This window comes from Mauremys mutica, chromosome 8 (assembly GCF_020497125.1).
Source record: "Mauremys mutica isolate MM-2020 ecotype Southern chromosome 8, ASM2049712v1, whole genome shotgun sequence".
Classification (NCBI taxonomy): Eukaryota; Metazoa; Chordata; order Testudines; family Geoemydidae; genus Mauremys; species Mauremys mutica.
The window spans coordinates 81,920,132-81,941,985 of record NC_059079.1 but is presented as its reverse complement, the minus strand read 5'-3'; the positions used below and the strand labels follow the sequence as shown (position 1 = coordinate 81,941,985).

Here is a 21,854-nt window from a genome sequence, read left to right as displayed (position 1 = left end):
AGGCTCATTATCCCAATCTGAAAGAGGAAGACAGTTTACATGACTTCACCAAGGCCACACAGAATTAGTGACAGAGTCAGGATCTAATTTAGACCTAACTTCTAGCCTCAGTCTTCTTCCCCCAGGCCTGGCTGCTTCTAGCATGGCTGTTTTGGTGCTGATGTTAAAAATGAAATCAACTTGCCCTTTTACATTCTCACAGTATATAAAGAGTTTAAAGAATACACACATTACATGGAAAAAACATCTGTAGCTGTGTGCAGTTGAAAGGCACACAACATACTTGAGCAAGAGACGTTTGAGCTTAGTTGCCTGTACAATTGACCCCCCTATTGATACAACATTGAGGAAGCCAGCAGAAAGCTGAGAATACTGTGTGACTTTTAAGGTAGTTCAAGTATAGTCATACCTTGAAACCGAATGGACAAGTACATCGATAAAACTCCACTGGATCATTGTTGCATGTCCCATTGTTCTTACATGGACTGGAAAGGCAAGGGTTACACTTGGACACAATGCTGATATCTACTGGTCCTGCAAAAATGAAAGTGTAGAATACAAGTGGAAAATGTGGATTGCAAAATTCATTCTTAGTTAATGCACGAGATACTTACCAGTACCAGGGGCGGCTCTAGCCATTCCGCCGCCCCAAGCACAGCGGCACGCTGCAGGGGGCGCTCTGCCTGTCGCTGGTCCCGCGGCTCTGGTGGACCTCCCGCAGACGTGCCTGCGGAGGGTCAGCTGGTCCCGCGGTTCCGGTGGACCTCCCGCAGGCACGCCTGCGGATGCTCCACTGAACCCACGGGACCAGCGGACCCTCCGCAGGCATGCCTGCCGACCTCCCGGCGACTGGCAGAGCACCCCCCGCGGCATGCCGCCCCAAGCACGTGCTTGGCGTGCTGGGGCCTGGAGCCGCCCCTGACCAGTACTGACACTGTTTGTTTTTTGCCCCCTGCAGCAACAATAGTATGTGCCATTGATAGCACTTCATGTGATAATGTTTAATCACAAGGGATTAATTCAAATTTGAAATCCTTCAAGTGTTGGACAAATCTTAATGATATCTGGACTCTTGTCTAAAGAGAGAAACACCCAGCCTGCAAAAACGGACTGCACATGTCATAAGATTGGCTTACTATCAAGATTTTTGGAAATTTCCACTTCAATCAATGCTGGAAATCTGTAAGAGCAGCCTCTGACTGCTAATATTTGGCATTTCTAGTTTGTGGATGAGACCAAAAGAGAAAGTGCAGATTCAGCAGCAAAAATTAAAAATGGGTACGAGACTGTTGCACAAAGATTTGTGAAGCTCAAGAAAGGTTCAATTAGAAGTTTAGGAGATGGTTCAATGTTTCACAATCCCTAGTTTTAACATGGTTTATTTCTGACTTAATTCCCTCCTGTTCTTACTGTAGGAAAAGCAATATGCAAAACATAGATATATCTGGGAAATGATGCAACTGTTATTGCCCTGGATAAGCACACCAATCCATATTTAAGCCATTTAATAAACAACCATTCCAAACAGGTAGGGGAGGGTATGACCAAAAGTACCCCTGCACTCACACCTTACATACTATTATAATAATCTTTGTACAAAATATGCCTTGTGAGGCGTCATTTGAAAATCAGTAATTCACTGGTCAATAATATCATGCTGAAATGTATGTAGCAACATTACATGTTAAGTTATGAAGTCCCTCTGTAGGAGGTTCATAGCACATGTTTAAAGCCACAGCCCTACCCAGGCAGAAGTATTCTGAACAAAGATTTACCTCAATTTACATATAAGTAGTGAACAGGGTCTTTGAGACAGCAGGGAGAGGAAATGGCAGTAAACAAAGCAAATTGGCATTACAGCAAACAAAGATGAGGAGAAAGAACATGAAGCCTCCTTCACCACCAGACTCTATGTCACCTTCTTTACTGTTTGAATAAACTTTGCTTTGAGGGGTAACTCTCAGAAGAATCCATTTCAAAGACTATCCAATTGGACTATAAAAGAAAAGGGGCAGAAAACCCCAAGCTATCTCTCACTCTCTCTTTTGCCCAAGAAGACAAAGGAACCAGATCTTTGACTTTGGGGGCAGATCCTGATCTTAGAATTTGGTCAGCCATGTTGCTGGGAACCTGTGGTAAGAATTTTACCTTGAACTAAGACAAGCTCGTTATGTTCTAGGAAGTGTTTTATCTTTATTTTCATTACCATTTCTGACTTTAATACCTGATACTTGATTTCACTTAAAATCCTATCTTCTTTTGTTAATAAACTTGTTTTATTCTTTAATCTAAACCAGTCCAGTGCTGTGTTTAAACAGAACTCTTTGAAAGCTCCAGTTAAAGTAGTTGACTGTTGAACATTAACCCTTTACAGGGATAATGAGTCATTAATAGCTAAAGTGCCCAGGAGAGGGCTGTGCAGTGCAGAACACACGTTTCAGGGAGTATTCAGTATTGGGAGTGTGTTGAGGCCACCCTGCAGGTAGTAACCCAGGCTGGTGGGAAGCCAGAGTGTGACTGGAGTGTTGCTGACAGGCTGCTGGGGCCAAAGCTACTGGGCCAGGGCTGCAGCTAGACACAGACACTCAGGCTATGACCTGCATGCCCACAGGCTCTTTGTGAGTGGCCCTTGTTGGGAGCTACAACACCAAAGCATTGTGAGGCATCGAGGGAGGCAAGGCAGGCGATGACACAACCCTCGTTGGTCTGGATTGCACCCCAGAATGTGACAGAGTGTTTGTGGGTCAGCAGGAACCTGAATACAGCCCATAATAGTGGAATTTGGAGACTCAAGCTGAAAGCCCAGAGCCAGATGAAAATCGTTTTATCCCACAATGAATACCAGCCTCCAGAAACCACTGTAGTCCTCTGTGATTCCCCTGTACTCTGCACAGTCATCTGCCTATATTGTCTGGCTTGCTCCTTGCAGATCCTAACTGCAGTAACTAGCTCCTGTTTGCGGAGGGAGGGAACTGCCTATGTGGGGAAAGGGAGTATTGATGCTGAGGGAGAGGAACAAATGATGGGGTAGTGGAGGGTTTATTGCAAGTGTAGGGAAATGGGGTGGCAATAAAACTTCATATGAGCATATTAAAATACATGAATTTAAGAATCAAAATGGTCTTGTCAATCTTTCTTAAATGTACTGCATTGTACACAAGAAACACAACACTCGGACATGAGAGAAAGTCAGTAAGTTGTTTTCATACCATTACTTTTGAGCAAGCAAAATCCCTGTTTTAACTCCCTAAGGCACTGAGAAAGGTCTGTGAAAAAATGTAAATGAAAATAGAAACACACGAATACTTGAAACAAACACGGACACTAGACGCCCACACTCAGGCATCTACACCAAAGAGAACTTATGGCTTCTTGTGTAAACACAGAATTACCCAAATTTAAAAACAAGTATTTATTTACTGGACCTCAATAGGTCGTCTGCAGGGCAAAGCACTCAAATTGTCAAGGACACTCCATCGGAATAGTTACTGTCTACACTGTCCACCTCTAGCATGGAGTTGGGTACTAAATCAATCAATATTACAGATCTGCTGAGATGTTAATAAAGATAGGTAAATTTGGAAATGTGAAAATAAAACTGACTTTGTAGTCACTAACTTTCAAATATTAATGACTCAAGTGGTTTTAAAATGTAAAAATGGTCAAAAGAGGCTAATTTATTTCAAGCAGTGAAGGTCTTAAAGCACTTTATTTCCTTTCTATGAAAATATTTCTTTTAAGTGCAAGGACTTCACAAAAGTACGGGCAATAAGTAATAAATTTTACATGACTTAGGACAGACCAAGCACGTGACAGATGGGTGAGGTGGGTTGAAAAGCATTTCATGAAAAGTTGGTAAAATCTGTTGTTTGTTGGCTGAGATCATTTAGTCCACGGTGAATTTTCATCTCTGAGTTACGTCTGAGTGAAAAACATGCTTCATGTTTGAAATACTAACAGACCCTTTCACTGATGGCCCCTTTTGAGCAGTGCAAAATTAACAACCAGGTGAAAAAGCAATGCTGAGGAAATAGGAATTCTTTGCTATTACTGATTGTATTAGCATTCCATCATAAAATAGTGACAAACACCCTCCTTGTGGCACATCTGCATATGACAAATGTGTCACAACTAAAGAGAAGAAAACTAACTTTATGGACTTACATCTTAAAAAACTTCAGTAATTCACTGTCCAGTAATATAAAAATCCATGGTAGGGTTTGCTTCTGTCCTAGCAAACCCTAACTGGGATATTGACCTATCAAATCATTATTAATATTTATTATTTACATAGCACCAACAGGGAGCAAAGGGCTTAACAGATATGTACATTGACAAGGACTCTGCTGCAAAGAGCCCTCAATCTAAGAGGCAGATTCTGATGCCCTTACTCACTTGCTTACGCTGCAAGTAGTGTCACTAAAGTTAATAAACTACTAGTAAAGTTAGGTACTATTTAGTTTGAATAAAGGTATTGAACCTGGCCCTAAACAATACATTACCAAGGAAAAGGGCCCACAAGGAAAGGAATATATACAAAAGAAGACTTTTCGTCTTCTTTTCTGTGTTTTATATTTAATCCATTCCTGTCCTGCTTTATTTTCACTTTTTTCCTATTTGCCGTAAACTCTAGTTAGATACAACACCTTGCAGAAGAGATTAGTCTGAATGGCTGTAGTTATGCCCGTGGGCGTTTTCTCCTTTATGCGCTGCTCTTCTGTTGCTTCTCCCAAAAGTGCATGAGAGTAGCTATTTGAGGAAAACAAGGTGGCCCAGGAGGCAATGACACCAGCATGGATTATACTATACACTATATATAGATATATACATACGTGTACACACACACACACACACACACACTAGAACACAGTCTATCTATCCCTATGGCATTGATCAAAGCCAATCAATGAAGGAGCTAATCAGAGCTCCAGCACTTAAGTACCCTATTTCTTTGCCCTTGGGGGTTTGATTTATAAACCATGTAGCAAAAATGTTCTCAGTCTAGTACATTCCTTTCTAATAGTGCTGCAGACAAGGAGGACAATTTAATAAAATACAGAGCTGAGTCTGCACTATTTATGCCTCAAGTCCGGTCCTGTTTGCACTGTTCTGAGACAAGGCATGGACATTTGACTTTTAGTCCAAACATGGGTTAAACCACAATTTTGACAAAATACACGTTAATTTAGAAAGCCCTGAGAGTCATTCCTCAGCCTTGTCATATTGTGACTGACAGGACTATGGCAATAATGAGGGGAAGGTAGTGGGCTGGAATGAAGAGATTGTTTTTATTAGGATTTAATGGTGGAGCTCCACTGACTTCACTGGGGCTCTGCATAGGTGAAGGACAGAGTTCACACACAAGCAATTGCAGGATCGGGGTGTAAGTGTGCGTATGGGGGGTGACAGATTGCTCTTGTTAAGTTGACAAATCTTGTACATTTGTTTTGAGTGAGGGGGAGGAAGACAGTGGGAGGAATCCAGAAACTGTCCCCATTCTAAGCCAGCACACCAGCTACTCTATTTTTTCCACAGACTGCTGCTCGGCTCATGTGGTTGGCAAGGAGAATGCTTCAAGGAGAATCAGGCAAAGCCATTTCAAAATATGAGAGTTTCAAAAATAAAGAGTTAGCTACTTTTTTTGCTGCATCATATTTCAAAAATAGCTTCATCTACAGATGCCACATTTGTTTTCTTCATTTTTCCTCAGTGAAAGTTAGCACATTGTTGGGTGTTTAGTTAGGAATATTTGTAACTCTCAGCAGTGAAATTATAAACTCAGCAAAGAGCAGAGAGCTCTGATTATGATTTGCTGTCCGAAAGCTATCATCACTTTTAAAATAACTGAATTTGAATGTTCTAGTTATTAAAAATGAAGATGGAAGGTCATTAAAGCCAGCTCCGGTTTGGGAAACAACCTTAACTTTAGCTCTGTGTCAACACCCATCCTCTATTCAGAAATCAGTTTAATCCCAGCTGCTATACAACCATCCTGCTAAGCCAGTGCCATTATTATAATTTATTATTACATATAAATGTACATGGCACTTCATAGATAAACAACAAGATGATGTCATTTCTCCTTCATTTCCAACCACAGACCCTCTTCTCCATTACTGTAAATAGTAAATACACCTCTTCACACTTCTGTCTTCACATATAGGCTAGCAACCCAAACAAACATTTCACATTCCAACAGTCCTTGACAGCAAAACCCACAAACATATCCTCAGAGTTGATAGGACTTAGGGTTGGAGTTAAAGTTGTTTGTGGTACAAATGTCCTTATCTCCACATATTTGCTTTCCACCTGCAACTTCTTTCCCACGGCTTTCAAACTTATTTTTATAACTATAGCATTCTCATTTTTTTCAAAATGTAGAATTACTTACTGAATAAACCTTCTCTTACCTAAGTTTTTTGGGGTCGCGAAATAAATTTGATTAATTATCCCTAAAATGACATTCCATACAATAATTTGCAATTATATTATCTGATGTAATGACAGTGTTGCTAACTCATGTGAGATTTGGTGTTTCTCTTAAAGCCCCAACTGCCGGAGTTAAAGTGATTGCATGAGAATATCAGCTTTCACTGTAAACAATGAAGTTTCTAGCCCTTGTTAGTGGAGAAAAGCTTGAAAACATATCCCAAGTGGGCTCCAATAGCTCAGAAACCATAAGGCACAAAAAAAGAGAGTCTTAAATTCGTTTTACTATCTCATGATTGCTGAAGCTGGAGGTTGGCGATATTCTAACAATAAAGCTGTTTACACAAGATAAGCAATGGCACTCAAATGGTTTACAGACCTCAGCCAAACGGCTTGCTCCTACCTTTGCACTGGAAGTGATGGGTTGGTGTTGTGAGAAGCAGTCTGTCTGCCATGTCCTCTGGCCCACTGCAGCGTGCAATCCCAGGCTCTTTGTACCCTGCCTTCACCCATTCCGAAAGCCAGCGCAGACTGCAGTCACAGTTCAAGGGGTTGGTACCCAGAGCCCTGGTGATGTAAAACAATGAACTTTTTCCTTTGCTGGCAAGCAAAAATAGCGCCCCCTCCCAAATGGCACATTTTACCCATCTCTCCACATTAACTCCAAAGAACTGGAAACCTTGATTCTAAAGAGCTGGAAAGAAAATCCTTTGATATTTAACAGAATTTCAATGTCTGATGTCTCCAAACAGGCCTTAGAAGATGTATTTGGGCAAAAGTCATAATGGTAGAAGTGGGCCATCAGATTTTCATTCTCACCTCACGGCTCCATTTGTGTTCATTTCAAGGCTTTGTCTATACTATGCACCTTTTAGTGACATGGCTGTGCCACTACAGCCGTGTCGCTAAAAGGTGTGCAGTGTACCGCTGTTTCTTGGCAGGAGAGAGCTCTCCCACTGACTAAAAACATCCACCCCAATGCAGCGGTAGCTTTGTTGGCAGGCAAAGCGCTGGTCACACCAGCACTTTCTGTCAGCAAAACTTTTGTCGTTCGGGGTGTGTGTGTTTTTTTCATACCCCTGAACAGCAAAAGTTTTATCATTCAGTTTCCAGTGGAGGCAAAACCCAAGTCTCAGTCTCAGGCCTTCTTTCTTCTGCTATCCCTAGAACACTGACCCCATGCCTCTCTGACTGAACAGTCTCTCCCTGGCTCCTTCCTTAAGACTAACCTCTTCCAACAATCCCTTCTCATACTCTTCTTCTCATCATTACTCATCAGAGTTGAATAACTTACTACTGATCATTTATTCAAGAAATTGAGCCCATTTCCACTTGAGCGATATCTACACACACAGTTTCTCTAAATGTATTATTTTAACCTGACAAAATTCAGGTGTTTGTTTGCTTGTTTAAACTCTATGGCCTGAATGATAATATTCCACGTTGAGCTGTGTTGCCTAGTTATCATTTTTAAGACACTTTTTTTTCTTAATAGAAGTAACCCCATTGCAGGCAGTGGCACTACACTCATGAAGTAGAGTTTGCAGTTGCAGGTTAATTGTGAAGACACATTTTCTACCTCAGAAACTTTCATCTAAATAAACCAGGACAACAGTTCATGATAGGGTGAGTGAGTGAGTTATTGATGGATATCAGCAAATAATGTAATGGTTCTGTAAATTATTATTTCAATTTTTAAGTGCATCTGCTCAGGGGCGGCTCTATGTATTTTGCCGCCCCAAGCATGACAGTCAGGTGGCTTTCGGCGGCGTGCCTGCGGGAGGTCTGCTGGTCCCACGCCTTCGGCGTACCTGCCGCCGAAGCCACAGGACCGGCGGACCTCCCGCAGGCAAGCCACCGAAGGCAGCCTGACTGCCGCCCTCACGGCGACCGGCAGTCCGCCCCCGCGCCTTGCCGCCCCAGGCATGTGCTTGCTGCGTTGGTGCCTGGAGCCGCCCCTGCATCTGCTTTAGTCATGCTCATGCCCATTTTTGTTTGCTTAACGCAAACACTCAAGGGATTAAGTTTTACTAGCAAAAGTTAGCAGGAGGTGACTTTCAAAGTCACACGCACAAATGTTTGCAGAAACTAAGCTTTAATTTTGAACATCTAGGTATTCTTGGGGAAATGCTTATGTGCTGAGCCAATCAGGGACCGCAAGAACACCATGTGAGCTGTCTGATCAAAACAAAGAATTTGAATTGGACTTAAGCACAAACCTGAGAACTCTTCCTGGAAAGGGCTATTTCCTGCATTAGGGTCTAAAGTTGTAAAATGTATTAATGAAAGACTTCTCTCTCTCTCTTTTTTTTTTAACCAAGTTTTGGTTTGTATTTTTAAAACTGTAGAGATGGGTAATATCAGGCATGTGAGTTGTTACATTTCTATTTTTCAAACTGCTATGAAAATGCATCAAAAGTAAGTAGCAGATTTCCTGTTCAATAATGAAAGTGAAATATGATCTAAATCTGCTAAAAGTAACTTTTTTAATTCAAATCTTATAGATTTTTATGTGAGATATTCAGGCAACAAGCTGAAAGAAGAAATAGCATCTCCACATGAGAGAGAGAACCAGTCTCTTGAACATTTTCTAAATGGATGTCTGTTCTTCTTTGGCTTAATTTTTAATAAAAATATATATAGTGAATTTATTGCTTTTTCTTTTTTTAAAAAGAGGGACTGGATAGCCCTCATAGACCATGCATTAATGAGGGTTTCACAAAACTCTGGAATTGCACTAGTTTTTTGAAACATGACATTGCTTTCATTCCAGCCAGCAAACAGTTCCAATTAAGTTTGTGTGTGGTAGTCTGGTGATGTGAACTGCACACATGAGAAAACTGGGACTAGCTTGAGACACTCAAACCTACTTTAAGGCTGTAACCCAAGTCACACTTTAATAAAGGATCCCAGACTTGGATGGTTAGTGAACTAACCCACTGTGCCTCAGAGGCTGCTATATTTGAGAGTGTTAGTTATTTATGGATTGCTGCCAACTATATTTAAACATCATTGTTGGAGTTTGGAGACCAGGGTTCTGTTTCCAACTCTCTCATTGATTCATTGTGTGACCCTGGGCAAGTCACTTAAACTTCTGTGTCCCAGATTTGTAATTCTTTTAAAACAAGGAGCTCAACCAAATATATTTCTCCTTGGCCTGGGATAAATCCCATGTAGCAGAGATGCATATACTTGCAACCACAAGATGGGAGAATCTATTGGTTTGTTTTCCCATTTAATCAGAACTGTTTTCTCATAACCAAGGAAGGAACCAGCACTCCCAGGGAAACAAATTTATGTTAAGCTGCACTTTGCTGGACATATTTCTATTTTGCTCCTGGAAAAAACAAGAAGATAAACCAAACCAACAACCTAGAATAACAGTGTGTTCAGCTTGGCAAACTTGTAGAGTGGTTCAGGTCTTGTGCTAAGCTAAACCAGTGGCTCTTAACCTTTCCAGACTACTGTACCCTTTCAGGAGTCTGATTTGTCTTGTGTACCCTAAATTTCATCTCACTTAAAAACTACTCGCTTCCAAAACCAGACCTAAAAATAAAACAGTGTCACAACACACTCTTACTGAAAACTGCTGACTTTCTCATTTTTATCATATAACTAAATTGTAAAATAAATCAATTGGAATATAAAAATTGTTCTTACATTTCTGTGTATAGTGTGTGTATATATATATCTACCCCCACACACATATATCAGCATAAACAAGCCTTTGCATGAAATTTTAGTTTGTATTGACTTCACTAATGCTTGTTATGTAGCCTGTTGTAAAACTAGACAAATATCTAGATGAGCTGATGTACCCTCTGAGACCTCTGCACACCTGCCATACCCCTGGCTGAGAACCACGATGCAAGGGTACACTCCCCTCAGATATTTTTTTAAATACTAGTTGTTTAGGACAATCTGATCCAAACCAAAGGCAAAAAACTGTTTCTTTAGAAAGAGGCTGGGGATAGGTCATTTCTGGCCGGTAGGATTTAGGGATAATTCCACCAGAGGCAAAAACAACGAGGAGTCTGGTGGCACCTTAAAGACTAACAAATTTATTTGGGCATAAGCTTTCGTCGGTAAGGGAAATCACCCCAACTCATCCTACAGTTTGCTACCAGAGTTTTAATAAGAGGCTTTCCCGTGAGTTGCTGGGAGTCCCATCCAAAATAACAGTGTGTGACTTGCATCCGACGAAGTGGGTATTCACCCACGAAAGCTCATGCTCCAAAACATCTGTTAGTCTATAAGGTGCCACAGGATTCTTTGCTGCTTTTACTATGTGAAATGTGAAATAAATGCAACCTATTTTTCCATTTCAATGAGGCTGCAGCACAAACAAAATAAATGCATTGATGTTGGCGGTAAGACCCAAACAGATGAACAGATGCAATGACATCAAGCCAGGCCATGGAGCCCATGTGCCTCACAATTAGGAGCAGGAGGAAAGAAAGAAAACAAAATCCTGTAAAGACTGGGGTTTTCAAAGAAGCCTAACAGTGGAAGGTGCTCAACTCCCATTGACGTTTAGCGGGAATTGTTTGTCCAACTCTCTTAAGCTCCTGGAAATCCTGGCAAAAACGTGAGCGCTTGACCAAAGGCAGTTTAAAAAAAATCAGCTTTGACGAAATGCACACTAGAAGTCTATGGAGTTACTTTTTTGAAAGCAATGAAGGGTTTTAGCCATGCAACTCTCTTACTTTAATACGTGACTAAAACACTGTAAACTGATCTGGGCATTTACAGGCATCAAAAATCTACAGAAATTTTGACTTGGAAGGAATTATCACAGGAATGATGCAAATTGCTTTTTGAATTTTAGCTTTACCCCATGAATCAGACTACAAATCATTTTTTAAAATAATGTTTTGAACTCAAGCTTCTTTTGGATAAAAACGTTCAGACAGGATATTAAGAAAGGAAACCCCACTAAATTTGTTGATACATTTCTATGGGAGTGACTAATGAAACAGCCCTAGACAGACTCAACTGTAGAGTTCATGGGTTCAATCCTAGCCAGGGCTCATTCATCAAAATTAAATGTGTACAGCAGCAATGCCTGAAAACCCCCAAATCCAGCCCCTTTTGTAGCTCCATTGCTTACAATGGAAAAACTCCAGGGATGACCTTTTGACCCCATCTGCAATGAGTTGGCCCACTTGTGCAAGGCTAAACAAAACCCTACATTTCAAAGTTCATCTAGAAATTACAGTTAAACATTTAGCACTGGACAAACCTCAACACACACAAGGTGAGAAGGAAATCACAAAACGAACACTGAAACATACAGGTTAATCAATCTCTCTAATGCAGCTTGAAGATGAAGCTGCTATATAAATGCTAGGAATAATTTTGTTCCATAAGCTGTATAAATTAAGAAGTGTATTTTTTACTTTCCACTAATTTTTATGTACCACAGCATGCTTGTTTCCACTCACTTCTCCTTTTATTTCTTTGGTCAATACAGCAAAACAATTCCTGGAGGTTAATCATCTCGTACTGCTATGAAACACTAAGGGTCTTTGCAATGAAGGGCAGATTTTTTTCCTCTCAGATTTACATATTCCTCATTGAAGGGCAATTAAAATAACTATAGATGAGATGAACTAGAGATAGAGAGCATTGTGGAGGGCATAGTTTATTTTTATAAGTATCTAACATGAGCTTGAGTAAACAAGAGACGAATCAACAGGGACATGAATCTGAGCTGTTTATGTAAAGAATATACGGATCTCAGACATATTTTTAATAATGTGTTCTTTACCATGCTTTTGATAAACTATCTGGGAGAAGCCCTCACCAGAGAGTGGTACCTGGTAGTCCACTGCGTCAGGTAGTTTTGGATGTGGATAGCATGCACAGGCACTGAATGAATGCATGGGAGATCTCAAGCTTGCTTTGTCAACTTTAAGGCTGCTCTTACCCTAGCAAATTTAGAGCCTTTTTTTAAGCACTAGTATAGGAACTAGTGTAGACAAAGCTCAGACATTTTTATCATGGTGTCAGAAAAACACTAAGTTTGCTTGTGAAGACACAGCCTCAGTTGGAGAATATTCATGATCCTTACACTGGCACAGATTCTGTACTAAAAGAGTATGTGTGGATTCCATAGATAAACCATCCTGTCTCGATGGAGCTAAATATATATACACACACCTTTCAAAAATCTACTTTAAAAGAATGTTACGTTTGCAAAGCAGTTTTGGTGAAAATCTTTCCCTGTGTTTTGAGCAGCTTTGGAAAGTAGATTAGAGTAGGCTAGATCTGAGTTTTTAAATTTCCAATTTCAAACCATATTACAGCTGCAGCTGTTGCAAAAGGCTATGACCAAAAAAGTGAAACATTTTGTCTGTACTAGAGAACTGTACCTTTGCAATTTACAGTGGTCCATTTGAGCCATCACAACTTGTAACAATGCTGTGTGTCCACATTAACCGTTTTGGCTAGGCTAACCCTGTTCAACATCTTAACACTCAGCATCTCCTCCAATGCATTTTAAGTTCCACTATTTACTATGGATTCACACTGTTGGCAAAGAAAGTATCTGTCACATGTACAATTTTATTCACTCACAAGATATATGCAAGTGAAGCATGGCACTTTTTTGTTCCGTTTATTTGAAAATGCCACAGCTACAGACTCTCTCAGATATATGTGAATCCCAGAGAGATCTATCTCAGTGTTCATAAAATACATTATTTTAAATTGCTTACAGCTTTATTGGTGAACTCAACTTCTTAATTGTGTCAAAGACACTGGCCCTCCTAGAGTTACGGAAGGCAAATGTTTCTTTAAAGAAACAGCCGAGAACAATTGCACGGTAGACTTTAATTGTTCACTGAGAAAATGATACCCTAGACAGGTCTTAATTATTTTATGGATCCTACTTATTACCATTCATTTACGCTTTGTGTACTTTACACTGTCAGCAGCACATACTTATGAACAGAGGGGCTACATTGACTGTGCTGCGCCAAAGGGGATTTTATGACTCTCTAGGGTGAACAGTTTACCTAGGAAAACTGTGCCTGCACTTAGTTTAATGTAAACGCCGAAGAAAACCCAAACAAATGGCACATGACACGTTTATCATTTCAGTTCTAAAAATGCCCTTAGACGCCAGCTTCCCCTGTTTGGAAGGTGTCATTGCATTTCCAAGTAGAGACAAAGGAATTTGGTACAATGACCCTGAATTCATCCCCGGACAATGCCTAAAATGAATTTACTATACTATGAACACAGCATAGAATACAAATATCTGTTATACACAAAATGTAATTAAACATTTTATCTAGTACAGGCTAAAGTTTGAGGCTTGGATTTGAAGCTGAATTAGGGTTAAAGCTCAGGTTCAAATTCATGTAAAATTGTGTTGAAATCCCTTTAATTGTTCACACAAGATTTTGTCCCAAATAGTAACATTTAGTACGTATCACTATCCCTTATTTTGAAAGGGGAAACTGAGGCATGACACTGTTAAGTGACTTCTCCCACAGAAACCTTGAAGCTGGGACTAGGACCCAGGTCTAGAACTGAGAAAACAATGAAAGTTTTGGTTCATTGGTAGTTCTGAAGGGAAAAAAAGTCAATTTATTGGTTGTTGTTTCGGGTCCAACAAAACATCATTTCAAGTTGGAACTTACCGTAATTAAAAAATAAAATAAAATTGAAGGAATTTTTGAAACAAAACACATTTGCAAAATGTTTCTGCATATGCATTTTAAATATTGCACAGGTCTCCTGACTGCCAGGATATACCAGTCTGATGCCTTATTCATTGGACTATGCTACCTCCCATCCTGAGGAATGGACATTTCAAGAAATCTGTTTTTGCAAGCTATTTGAACACCCAAGTCACAACTGGATCTGAACTCTGGATCTGGCCTGAAACCAAATCATAGGAGTATGTCTGGAGCCTCACAAATCAAAAGTGAAAGATGACTGATTAAAGTTTACCAATGTTGGTCCATTTCTAGGTGAGTGACTGGTCCAAGGCCATTAAGGAAGGAAGAAAGTGATGGAAAAACTAAAACAGACATTTGGATTTTCTTCTCACTTGGAAAGAGCAAATATATTTCATGTGTATGGATAGTGTGTCATTTTTAGAACATATTTTATATGCATGTGTGGAGTGAAATACACAAAAAGTTCACTTTCATTATTAGTATATGTGAATGATTAGTTCATGTACAAAATACAGTAAGTAAAACATGAGACATTTATTATGCACAGAATCCACATATAAGTTACTTAATGTTCTTGGTGGGTGGCTTCCTGTCTCATGCTCAGGCTTCTGGACCATCATGCTCTCTAAATTTCACATGCAAAGTGCTAGATGACTTTTATGCACAAATGCCATAAAAGAGGAAATGGTCATATTATTCCTTCAAGAAATTTTTTTGAGACTAAATAACAACCAGTCCAGGCATTTATTTAATTTAATTTGAACAGGTAATGTCTGAATAAAGACAGTAAAATGCAGAGAGAAAATGGGCACAACTCAGAATAGTTTAGAAACTAGATTAGCAGCATAACCTACATTGTGTTAGTAAAATAACACAGTCAGAAACATTAATTCAGAGCATGGGTACTTACAGATGTGAAAGGGACACAAGGTCATTAAAAGAACCTTCTGGAACACTGGAAATATCATTACCATGAAGAGTCCTAGAGCAGGGAAAGAACAGTAAGACGTTAGAAACGCTGTATTATCATGCTCCACCCCAAAATCTGAACAAATAGTTAGCTTTGGAACCAATATTTAACTGTCCCCACTGCAGAAACCCTACTAGCTTCATAACCCACCAGAGTCAGTGCTTTGTTATTTGTACTTTTACACAAAGATTTAATAAATAATGTTATCTGCAGTTAAAAATGTTAATCATTAATTTTTAATGTAAAAGGTTTTTTTTTTGTTTTTTTTAAAGAATCAATATCATTTACAGGGCCACCCAGAGGATTCAGGGGGCCTGGGGCAAAGCAATTTCGGGGGCCCCTTCCATAAAATAGAAGTTGGAATACTGTGGAATACTATATTCTCGTGGGGGCCCCTGCAGGGCCTGGGGCAAATTGCCCCACTTGCTCGCCCCTTTGGGCGGCCCTGATCATTTAAGCACATTTTCTTTCAAACAGAAAAATAGGAAAGCATCTTTTCCTCCCTGCCACAGACACCCTTACTGCTGCACAGAGTCCCATTAGCTGAAAATACAAAGAAATCAAAGGAAAAGAGGGAATGTGAAAGATTAAATTAAACATGGACTACAATGGAACTCCAGGAGGGAGTGAGGGTCCACGTGTATAGATATATTTGCAGGATCAGGGCCTACATTCCTACATCAGTAGCAGTGACAGGCAAAATACTTGGAAATCAGTTCTTTGAAGAGCCTGTCCACCCTGGACAAGGAAACCAGCCCCTTCCTAGTATGACCAGAGTATAAGCACAGTCTTTCCTAGAAGGTTTCTAAATGTTTCTCAGACCATTTGAAAAAGGTATTTTATTCCCCACCTCTTCCAAGAAGTGTATTATTTCTATTTATATGGATGTCTGGAAGAATTTTTCTGATAATTTGTGGAACACACTATTTGAAAGGTGCTACAATAAAGGTAAGTCCTTATTCTAAATATATACAGTTTGTATTGCAATAGTAATCAAACACCACAATCTGGATTGAGGGATCATAATGCCGTACAAACAAACAAAAATGTACTTCTTGCACCAAAGAGCTTACAATCAAATTGAAAGAGCTGGCCCAAAAAGTGAGTGCATCAGGCTATGGGAAGGAATATAAGAACAGACATACTGGGTCAGAACAAAGGTCCATCTAGCCCAGTATCCTGTCTTCTAACAGTGGCTGTGCCAGATGCTTCAGAGGGAATGAACAGAACAGCACAAATTAATGAGTGATCCATCTCGTCGAGTCCCAGCTTCCACCAGTCAGAGGTTTAGGGATATCCAACACATGTGGTTGTATCCCTGACCATCTTGATTAATAGCAATTGATGGACCTATCCTCCATGAACTTATCTAATTCTTTTTAGAACCCAGTTATACTTTTGGCCTTCACAACATCCCCCAGCAACAATTTTCACCGGTTGACTGTGTGCTGTGTGAAGAAATACTTCCTTATGTTTGTTTTAAACCTGCTGCCTATTAATTTCATTGGGTGACACTTGGTTCTTGTATTATGTGAAGGAGTAAATAACACTTTGCTATTCATTTTCTCCACACCATTCATGATTTGATAGACCTCTATCATATCCCACCCGTAGTCATCTCTTTTCTAAGCTGAACAGTCCCTGTCTTTTAAAACGCTTCTCATATGGAAGCTGTGCCATACCCCTAATAATTTTTGTCGTCCGTCTCTGTATTTTTTCCAATTCTAATATAACTTTTTTGAGATGGGGTGACCAGAACTGCACACAGTATTCAAAGTGTGGGCATATCATGGATTTATATAGTGGCATTCCCAATGCACACCCATTGGAGCTGAGGCCAAACTGACCAATGAATGACACGCACCTCCCTGAACCAGTGAGAATTTGGGCTTTAGGCTTTATTGGTCCTTTACAAGCCCTGGACTATGCTACATGTTCATCTACTGGCACACTACTGTTTCACATATATTCAGATACAGAGATTCTCAAAAGTAGTCACAGCAGAAATGGAGGGAGAACACACCAGATCTTGTAAATCTCCCTCATGGTGTACATGGACAAGGAGCAGCTTTAGTTCCTGCCTTGTTACGTTGCCGAGATTTGCAACAGAGGTCATCCATGTATGGAGGTGTAGATTTCCTGGACATGCACTCTCTGCTGCTTTGGGCACCAGTACCCCGAAAGCCTTGTTTTCTCACTGCTCTGACCCTGAAGCACCGTATTAAGTGTTTGACCCATCAAGAATAACTTGTGGCACTGACAACTTGAGCTGAATCTCCAAGCAATCCACCTCAGCTGGAAGTAGGAGCAGTCCAACAAACAGGGGACACTAATTAACAAAACTAAAAACGAGCAACTCACTGGGCGTTAGATGGCAGCCTTTACACAGGAAATATTGTTACTGGTATAGGGACTGCAAGATTGGGCCTGTTCATGAAGTGCTCAAAAGCCAGAAGTGAATATAATGCCCTTGAACTAATTACCATTAAAATGAGCTCACTACTATGTTACATTTCTGATCTCTGCCATTATTTTTTTGTATGCCACAAATGGGGGATACCTAATTCGCAGGCAACGGTGCAGTGGGAATGGAGTATTTACACTGATTTCCTGGGTTGTCTTAAGCCTCCTTATTTAGTAAATATTTAAATGAAAGCTGAGTTCAGCTTGTAAAAGCCTAATCCCATGAGGGGCTCAACACCCACATGCAAGGGCTCCCACAGCAACCAATCCATGTTGAGGGTGCTCAGACGTCACTGGAGATCATAAGCACCCTGTGTTGTGTGTCTGTATATTTTAGGTTACATTTGACCCAAACAAGTCTTTAAATATTTTGCCAGACATACACACACATTAGTTCTGTTCATATAAAAAATTAATGAAAACTAAATTAGATGTCTAACCATGACCAGGACACTTACATTTCAATTTGTGCAGCTTCCAATCAACTAAACAATCCTGCATAAACTGGATATAAAAGCAAAGTGGTCCAGAGGAAGAGCACCTGTTGGGAGTTTTACCAGCACACAGTATGCTATATTGATGGGAATGTACCTTTCCCACAGTGTATGTTTTTCTATATTTACATGCACCCAACTACAGTTTACATTTCACTATATATCAATGACCCTTCTAGGCAGCAGTTCTGAACATGTAAAACCGGTGGAACATTTTGTAACTCATTTCATGACTGGGTCGTCACGTTATTGCAAAAGTCATGCTAATGACTGATTCCTGGATTCTGCAAACATTTACGTTGGGGCTTAACAGTAAACATGAGTGGTCCCATTCATGTCAATGGGGACTGCTCATGCGCCTAAAGTAGTGCATGTGCATAAGCACTTGCAAGATGGGTTCCGAAAGAAGGATAAAAAAATATATATATGAACGAGAGAGACAGAGAAGCTGAGCAGCACAGCCAGAGAGAGAGAGAGAGAGAGAGAGAGAGAGAGAGAGAGAGATATGACACGAAACATGTAATTAAATTATCCATTCATGGGTATTCTGATTTTCAGATATGTATATTCTATTTGTTGTTAACAGAATAAACATAAAGAAAGCAGAAGGATTTGGAAAGATACTGAATCACGCATGGAAGAGGCCAGTTACCTTCAGAGGCAAGCACAGCTCAAGATGATGAAATATCACATATACTTTAAAAAACAACAACCAGCAACAACCCTGAAAAGGTGGAAATTGTTTTGCTGATGTTTTCTCTTTTAAATTCTCCTGAGAACACAGCTAATACATGACAATAACAGATTGCACACTGTCACTCGGAAGCACTTTCTCCCCTCTGGAGAATTGATTTTTAATAACAACATAGATGACATGTGGCAAGAGTTGTAGCTGACACCAGAGTTTTGTAGACCATAATAAATCAAATCAATCTGGAGGTTTCCAAATGTATAGAGCACAGACAGAGACTCCCTTTTGGGCTTCATTTCACTAATGTTGTTTTGTGCAGGACTGAGAGGGCTCAGTGTTATCTCCCTTGAAGCAGGAGGTTCTTCTAAGATTTGATTAGCAGTTCTTCAAAGAAAGCCAAGAGCCAGCATTTGAATTTTTAAATGCCACCCTTTGCTTGTGTTGCAGTCCAGGCATGACCTGTAGAAACTGAAATTAAATTATGACTCGGCTACTAAAACCCCTGGAGTGACCAACAACTGGAGTGCATGCCCAGTGGGAAGAATGACTTTAAGAATTTGCCATATAACAGCACCCACAGCCACCAAGAACCTCTCTGAGCCCTAATAATTATATTTAGCTTTTCTATATAACCTTCTATTGAAGGATCTCAAAGCACTTCGCAAATACTCAGGGCATTTTTTGAGATGCTGCAAACCCACAATTCCAGAAAAGTCAATAGCATCTGCAGATGAACAGCAACTCTGAAATCCAGACCCAAATTAATTAGGCCTCACAACATCAGTGATACAGCTAAGTATTAACCCCATGCTAGAGATGAGGAAGTTAAGGCTCACATGGGATGTTTGTGACAGGGACAGGAAACAGAGCCCAGATGCTCTGACAAGTAGGGCTGTGCTTTTGCCACCTGACCACCTTTTCCTCTCCAAATGCACTAATCAAACCCGGCTTGAAATCTGCATAACAGCCAATGCCCAACCGCTAACTATTCTCCTTTCTTGTTTTAGTCTGAATTGATGACCTTAGACTCTAAAATGCAGGAATGACCACATACAACGCTAATAGAAAAGAGTATGCCTTCAAAGTAAGGAAGAGAACATCATTTCTTCTCTTCAGCCCAACTATACTGCAGAATGAAAACACACAAGAGGCTAAAATTTCAGGAGCTTACATGTAATATTTAATTAGGAGCAGAGGTTTGCAAATGAATAGTCACAAGGATGACAAATGGCACACAGAATCTTTTACCATTAAACTACCAATTAAGATGTAGCAATACGTTTTGGTCACAACTAGAGCTAGGCAAAAAATGTTCAGTGAACAGTAAATTTGCCTTACCAAAAAATATTTTTTGGGGCACTGAAACTATTTGTGAATTTGAGTGAAATTCGGCAAATAGTTTCAACTGGAAAAAAAATGAACACAAACATTCTGAAAATGTGGTTTCAAACTGACCTTTCATTTCGAATTGTTTTCCTTGACCCAAACAATTTTTTGGCGGTGGGGGAGGGAGCCTTTTTGTTTTGACAGGAAAACTAAAAAAAAAAAAATCAGTTTTGTTTGAAATGAACCAATTTCCCCCCTGGATTTCCCATTTTTGCCATTGAACCGAAACATCAACTGTTTGCTGAGCTCTAGTCACAGTCAGACTTGATGGTTAGAGGCCTATAAGAAAAGCTGAAGCTCTCAATCCAGTGACCAGTGGACAAATGACCTCCACCCAATTGGCACATTCACTTATGTCTCAGCAGAGGCCAAGCATTGAATGCACATAGAGATTTCACTATTCTTCTCACCAGGGAAGGATTTAGCACCTTGAAAGGGCAGTTTGGAGAAGATCATGCTGTGGGTGCCCATGATGTAGCTGTTTGGTGGAGAAAGAAAAGTCTTCAATCGCCAAGGCTACCAGTCTGGCACTCGTCATGAGCATTGCATTCACTGAGTACTTAAAATCGAGCCTAATAGAAAGAACTCTGGGAAGATTTTTGTTTCCTAAATCTTACTCCTCCAAAGTCCCACTGCAGCATTTTAGCCGGCAGTAGCAAATCCCCAGACAGCAATCAGTCACTATCTGCCAAATAGCTCTGTGAGGTAAGTGGTCAGTGGGGTGCACAGTACAGTTAGCTCTATCCCAAATCCTCTTATTTCGGATGGGAGGTGTGGAGATAAATAACTCTCAGTGCTCAGAAAATACTGCCCTCTAGGAGCATTAACCATCTCTAAGCCTCCTTACCAGCCTCGCCCTTCACAATCAGTTATTATTTATGTGATTATGGCCTGAAGGATTTTCCTTAACAGTAACACGAGGAACTATAGTTTGAACGTGAAGAACTATCACCACTAGAGTAACTCTGGTTTACTTTCCTCCCCAGTGTTTCATTTAAGATGTAGAAACTTGTCATCTGTACAGTTTAGCAGGAACAAATCAATGCAAGATCAAACCAAAGCGGACAGACAGTTACGTTAATAACAAAAATACTTGACACCTCTACTGCTGTTTTGAACAGAAAATCCCAAATCACTTTGCAATTTTATGCAAAATATGCTCATTTTATCAGAGGGGAAACTGAGGCACAGGGCAGGTAGGAATCCTGCCCAACTTCACACAAGTCAGAGGCAGAGCTGAGAAAAGAACATAGGTTTCTTCATTCTTGGTTTATGTTATGGTAGGCCTGGGTGATCAAAGGACTACCTTGAACAATGTGGCAGACAAGAATGGTCTTTTGCGATAATAATACATGTAAAGTGGATTTGCTGGCAAATATCTAGGGGGAGGTGAATGCAAATCTGCCCCCCAAACACACTGTTCCTGGAATCTGAAGTTCAAGGCCCAAACTCTATAAAGTAAAGACTGAACTTATGTGGCAACACTGTTCATAAGTCTTTGGAGAGAAAGCAAAGTGTAGACACAGGCTTGTTTAGGCAGTCTCACTTACTGAGGATATCACAGTGTTGGCAGGGAACTGTGCAGCCTATAAAAATCCCTGATCAGGAAGGAGACAAGCAGGTCTCTGCGCAAGAGAGGTGATGACTGAGGAGCCAGGAGCCTAGAGTGAGTGCTTTTTGTGGCCCATGGATGTGAAGTACAGATACAGTTGACCTGAACTGTGACGCTC

The 21,854-nt window shown here is 40.3% G+C and overlaps 1 protein-coding gene across 3 annotated transcripts in view; it reads right to left on the bottom strand.

The window, feature by feature from the left end:
* The window catches only part of SLIT3 (slit guidance ligand 3), a 768,837-nt gene that overhangs the window by 113,080 nt on the left and 633,903 nt on the right, over positions 1 to 21,854 (bottom strand). For all 3 annotated transcript variants that reach the window (XM_045026794.1, XM_045026795.1, XM_045026796.1), the window contains 3 exons: positions 15,031 to 15,102; positions 6,833 to 6,996; positions 410 to 534 (listed from right to left, as the gene is read on the bottom strand). In XM_045026794.1, coding sequence (XP_044882729.1) covers positions 410 to 534; positions 6,833 to 6,996; positions 15,031 to 15,102 — 361 coding nt within the window. The remainder of the gene's footprint in view (positions 1 to 409; positions 535 to 6,832; positions 6,997 to 15,030; positions 15,103 to 21,854) is intronic.